General features: G+C 44.7%; 1 protein-coding gene across 2 annotated transcripts in view; it reads right to left on the reverse strand.

Annotated features, from left to right (window-relative positions):
• The window catches only part of QPCT (glutaminyl-peptide cyclotransferase), a 277,919-nt gene extending 272,080 nt beyond the window's left edge, over nt 1-5,839 (reverse strand). The window contains exons 1-2 of one of the 2 annotated variants that reach the window (XM_063917570.1): nt 5,647-5,839; nt 2,956-3,303 (exon numbers count right to left, since the gene is read on the reverse strand). In XM_063917570.1, the coding sequence (XP_063773640.1) occupies nt 2,956-3,078 (123 nt within the window). In that variant the 5' untranslated portion in view covers nt 3,079-3,303; nt 5,647-5,839. The remainder of the gene's footprint in view (nt 1-2,955; nt 3,304-5,646) is intronic. The other variant, XM_063917571.1, reaches the window with a different exon arrangement.
• Between the last annotated feature and the right edge of the window lie 434 nt (nt 5,840-6,273).

Genomic DNA, 6,273 nt, shown 5'->3' on the forward strand with positions numbered 1-6,273 from the left:
CTGGAGGTCTGGGCAGACAAATGGGGAATGAGTTTCAATATAGAAAAATTTTAAGTTATGCACTTTGGGACTAAGAATAATCAGGCAGCCTATAAATTAAATGGGGAAAATGTAGGGATAACCGTAGTGGAAAAGGATTTGGGAGTGCTCATCGATAATAGACTTAGTAGCAGTACACAGTGTCAAAATGCAGCAACAAAAGCAAATAAGGTGTTAGCATGCATAAAACGGGGTATGGACAAGGGGTGAGAGTGTAATCCTGCCACTGTATAAATAATTGGTGCGGCCGCACCTGGAATATTGTGTACAGTTCTGGGCACCATACTATAAAAAGATATCTTGGAACTCGAAACGGTTCAGAGAAGAGCCACCAAACTGGTTAAGGGGTTAGAGGCACTAATTTATGAGGAAAGACTAACAAGGTTAGATATGTTTACACTGGAAATGAAGAGGCTGAGAGGGGACATTATTAACATTTATAAATACATTAAGGGACAATACAAGGACTTAACAGATGATCTGTTTATCAAAAAAACGCTACTCAGGACACAAGAACACCCCCTGAGGTTAGAAGAAAAAAAATTCATACACAACGGAGGAAAGGGTTCTTCACAGTAAGAACAATAAAGATCTGGAATTCCCTACCAGAGAAGGTAGCAAATTGTGGACTCACTAAATAAGTTCAAAAATGGATTAGCTAAATTTCTAACTGATAGAAATATCCAAGGCTACAGCATCTAAGTGATTTATAATTTAAAATACAGGTTGAACTCGATGGACATCTTGTCTTTTTTCAACCTCACCAACTATGTATCTATGTTAGCCATCAGAGACCGCTACATTGCTGCTAAAGGCCGTACAAGCAGAAGAAAATCCATGATTAAAGGGGGGTACTCACGGAGCGATATTCTAAGCAATCTGACTAGATTGCTTAGAATATCGGCAGGATCGCTCCGTGTGTAGCCCCCTCGGCGATAGCGATGCGCGGTCCTGCACATCGCTATCGCCGCTGCTAGATTGGCCTGCATGCAGGCCAATCTAGCGGGTCGCTCACTTCACCCGCTGGGTGAAGTGAGCGGCTCCCCCGTCTCCCCCCGCACGCTCAGCACAGATCGCGCTGTGCTGAGCGGCAGGAGAGATGTGTGCTGAGCGGTTCGCTCAGCACGCATCTCTCCTTGATCGGCCCGTGAGTACTGGGCTTTACTCTTAAAATGTTGTTGAATAGAGCAAATTACTGAGAAAGAGAAAAAAAAAAAAGGTTTCCACACAAGATACAAACAAATTGTAGTCACCTTTGCATAGGCAGTATATGCTGCTATTGTATGACAAAGCATCAACATCAGTGTGTTCTTTCACTTTCCTGTAGCAGGTGCAAAAAATACTCCTCTTAACGTGTATTTATAAATATTTGCAAGTCGGTATGAACCGCATATAGAGTACGTGAATACTGTTGAAGTTGGACAGCGCTGCTTCATATACTTCATATTGGTTCCTACAGGGAGGCTTCAATCCCTAACCAAAATGTTAGAGCGCCATAGTGGCAGATGTCTCCTGTTGACTGACTCAGGGCAACCGCTGATGTGTACACTCACTCTGCCATGGGTGTGGTTCATCAAATCGACAGTATCTAGGTCGACAATGTTTAGGTCGACCACTATAGGTCGACAGTCACTAATTCGACATGGATGGAAGGTCGACAGGGTTTCTAGGTCGACATGTGCTAGGTCGACAGGTCTAAAGGTCGACATGAGGATTTTTTTTTTTTACGTTTTCTTCGTAGAGTGACCGGGATCCCAAATTAGTGCACCGCGTTCGCTCGCCATGCTTCGGGCATGGTGCCTTCGCTCCGCTACCGCTTCACTCGGCACAGATTACTGTTCCAATCGTAGTCCACGTGGATCGTTAAGTATGAAAAAAATGCAAAAAAAGAAAAAAAATGGGAAAAACTCATGTCGACCTTTAGACCTGTCGACCTAGCACATGTCGACCTAGAAACCCTGTCGACCTTCCATCCATGTCGACCTAGTGACTGTCGAGCTATAGTGGTCGACCTAAACATTGTCGACCTAGATACTGTCGATCTTCAGACCGGATCCCCTCTGCCATACCACCGTCACTTCTACACACATATTCCAACTAAAACTTTCAGTGAACTTTACCTATGTGAGAACACCTCTTCCCACTCCCAGATTGGGTATGACACTTAACGTGCAAGGGGTCATTTTCTGAGCATGTGTGAATTACGCTAAGCAAACAAGTATACGTTTAACTCTGCAACAGGCCCGATGTGTGTTAGCAATACTAGAAAATATTTTGTTTGGATAAAATGTATAATTTCTAACAAGAATAATGATACTTTGTAATCCTTGATGATGTACCACCTAAATTACTGTAAGAAGTTTGAAGTAGATTAATGAAAACAATGTTTCCCACATAAACCATGTAAGCGAAGTAACTAGTAGGCTGTTTTCTGAAGGTAAACTTGTATTGCAGATTTTGCAATGATTATCACATTATAACTTCCTCTTCCACACAGTTGCAATATTCAACTTTACCTCCAATATAATGTAACACTTATATCAGGATAAATTCACATTTGCCATAACTATGAACATTATTATTTTATGATGGGCGGTAAGTAGTTTGTGACAATAGCAATATACAAGTATAACTGAAATACAACTAAATACACTATTGGCAAAAGTGGAGGCAACAAAAAACTAAAAATAGAAAATACTTTACATTTAAAATGATTTATGGGATAAGTGGACAGAAATAAAACAAATGTCCAAGTTCTGATAGATGTTACTGTATTAGGATTGCAAGAAAAAATAGATGCAGTTTTGAATGAAATTGGTGTAAGCACAACAGGATGTGGCTCATCATACTACACATATAACACACCCGAGAGATGACGGTCATTGTACTGTATACAGTATATAGAAATGTGCCTACTTTTTCTGTTGTCCACTGAGTGTCTGCGTTCTGCCCAGAGACCAGACTGAGGAGAGCAGACAGGAAGAGTATCCCCACAAGGCAGGCGGCAGGCATTGCTCTGCTCTCCATCCTGCTCTCCATATGTGACCGATCAACGGCAGTGCTTCTCCTCCGGCAGCAGCAGCAGCATTCCTCTCCCTCTCTCTCTCCCCCCGCTGGTGTAATATCCCGCACCGCAGGAGGGAAGAAGTCATAGGTAGGCGGGGGAAACAAATCCTGCAGACGTAGGATGGGGTATGTTTGCTTAATCACATGCAGTCAGATGGACACATCTGTGCGTCATCCTAGCATGTAATGATGTGACATCTGGGAGAGAGAAGTCTGAGTTAATAATTTGATGTAACCACTAGTAAGTTTATCAAGGCACCACTTCTAGGTGTTTATGTTAAATAAACGCACTGTATTGTTTCACCAATAAACGACACTTTAGGTTTAGAAGATGTTTCCATTTTAAAGAAAAGTCCAGTTCTAGACGATGCTGAAGTTAGCTTCTTATTCAGCCAGCTTCTTATTCACTTCTTATTCGAGCTCCAGCTTCTTATTCAAAAAATTTAGTTTTGCAAGGGTTAACTAGTCTTGGGCCACAAATTTGACACCTGAAATCAACAGAGGGTGGTCACTTACATATCCCCCACTTGTATTTTGTTTGGCCCAACGCTGTTTTGGGCATGAAATACACAGGCAAAGTGGGCACACACCATATTTTGACATTTTGAATAAGTAGCTGTAGTTTTGCAAGGGTTAACTAGTCTTGGGCCACAAATTTGACCCCTGAAATCAACAGAGAGTGGTCACTTGCATGTGACCCACTTGTATTTTGCCTGGCCCAACGCTGTTTTGGGCATGAAATACACTGCAAAGTGGGCACACACACCATATTTTGCCATTTTGAATAAGTAGCTGTAGTTTTGCAAGGGTTAACTAGTCTTGGGACACAAATTTGACACCTGAAATCAACAGAGGGTGGTCACTTACATATCACCCACTTGTATTTTGCTTGGCCCAACGCTGTTTTGGGCATGAAATACACTGGCAAAGTGGGCACAAACACCATATTTTACCATTTTGAATAAGTAGCTGTAGTTTTGCAAGGGTTAACTAGTCTTGGGCCACAAATTTGACACCTGAAATCAACAGAGGGTGGTCACTTACATATCACCCACTTGTATTTTGCTTGGCCCAATGCTGTTTTGGGCATGAAATACACTGGCAAAGTGGGCACAACCACCATTTTATAAATTGACATTTTGAATAAGTAGCTGTAGTTTTGCAAGGGTTAACTAATCTTGGGCCACAAATTTGACCCCTGAAATCAACAGAGACTGGTCACTTGCATGTGACCCACTTGTATTTTGCCTGGCCCAACGCTGTTTTGGGCATGAAATACACTGGCAAAGTGGGCACAAACACCATATTTTACCATTTTGAATAAGTAGCTGTAGTTTTGCAAGGGTTAATTAGTCTTGGGCCACAAATTTGACACCTGAAATCAACAGAGGGTGGTCACTTGCATGTGACCCACTTGTATTTTGCCTGGCCCAACGCTGTTTTGGGCATGAAATACACTGCAAAGTGGGCAAAAACACCATATTTTACCATTTTGAATAAGTAGCTGTAGTTTTGCAAGGGTTAATTAGTCTTGGGCCACAAATTTGACACCTGAAATCAACAGAGGGTGGTCACTTACATATCACCCACTTGTATTTTGCTTGGCCCAACGCTGTTTTGGGCAAGAAATACACTGGCAAAGTGGGCACAAACACCATATTTTACCATTTTGAATAAGTAGCTGTAGTTTTGCAAGGGTTAACTAGTCTTGGGCCACAAATTTGACCCCTGAAATCAACAGAGAGTGGTCACTTGCATGTGACCCACTTGTATTTTGCCTGGCCCAACGCTGTTTTGAGCATGAAATACACTGCAAAGTGGGCACACACACCATATTTTGCCATTTTGAATAAGTAGCTGTAGTTTTGCAAGGGTTAACTAGTCTTGGGACACAAATTTGACACCTGAGACTGGAGGAGGCTGCAAAGGAGAGAGCTCTTAGGCCCTGGTCCTTTTCTGAAGCCTGCAGTGTTTCCCCTGGGAGCCTCCCAGGGGAGGATGGATCCTCCTGGGGAGGACGATGATGGCGAGTCCCGGGCTGCTGGGCCCGAAGGAGGCCCCAGGATTTCTGGCCTGCATACAGCCGTGGAAGTTCCAGCATTGGGAGATTCGGTCAGTGTGGCAGCCCCAGTGATTGTGGACCCTGTGAAGAAACAGGATCCCCAACTGGGGACCCCCAAATTACGGGACGCTGGCTCTCCAGGTGAGGAAACCCGGGGGGGGGGGGGGTGAGTGATATGGCGAAGGTACCTGCCTGTGGTGAAGCGGGAGATGCTGTGGTCTCTGATAGTAGCTCAGAATCCTCTATGGATGAATATGTGAATATGAGCCTGGAAGAGTTAAAAACAGAGCAGACTCGTTTAACCTCTCGTCTTTCCCTCAAGAGAAGGAAACGAAATACTTGTAGCAGTCGTGAGAGAGCTCTCCTAAAGGATGAGATTTGGGAGCTAAGTACTAGCCTGGCTGCAGTAAAGGAAAGAATTAAAGTGTTATGTAATCTGGCTCTTTCTCAGGAGAAAGAAGTGTTGATAAAGTCCTTACCTGAGCAATGTGGGGGCAGTAGAAGCTCGGTCCCAGCAGTTTCTGTGGCTGCATCAGCATTGTGTAGTCAGGTTCTGTCTCAGTGGAAAAAGGAGTTGCAGGAATCTCTGCCTGAACAGGATGGCGGTGGCGGCCTGGTCCTGGCAAGTTCAGTAGCGGCATCAGAGCCTCCAGTGGAGTGTATGGAGGTGGGAGTTCAGCCTATGGAGAAGGAAGTGGCTGTCGGGAGATGTGATGGAAGTGATGTTTCTAAGATTGTGCATGATGCTGCAGATATCGTGGAAAGGCCAATGATGGCAGTATCTGGTGGCTTCCAAACGGGGGAGGCGTCTCTCCTGGAGGGAGTGCTGGGTGGTGATGGTGCAGGGGGCGTGGTGGTTTCTGGGGTAACGGTGGATGCTGGGACTCTTGTGACTGTCTCTGCTCCCTGTGGACTTGTCCCCGAAACGCTCGCCTCTAAAGTTGCAAGTGTGGGTGCGGCGCGGGCCGTGGTTGATGCTGAGGCTGGCCATCCCTGTAAGCCTGCAGTCTCTGGCTTAGTCGCCGTGGTGGCTGAGGGAGGCGGGGCCAAAGACGCATCGGGTATGACATCACAGGTGACATCATTACCCACATCGATGGGTGTTT

The sequence above is a fragment of the Pseudophryne corroboree genome, chromosome 4, assembly GCF_028390025.1.
Source record: "Pseudophryne corroboree isolate aPseCor3 chromosome 4, aPseCor3.hap2, whole genome shotgun sequence".
Lineage (NCBI taxonomy): Eukaryota > Metazoa > Chordata > Amphibia > Anura > Myobatrachidae > Pseudophryne > Pseudophryne corroboree.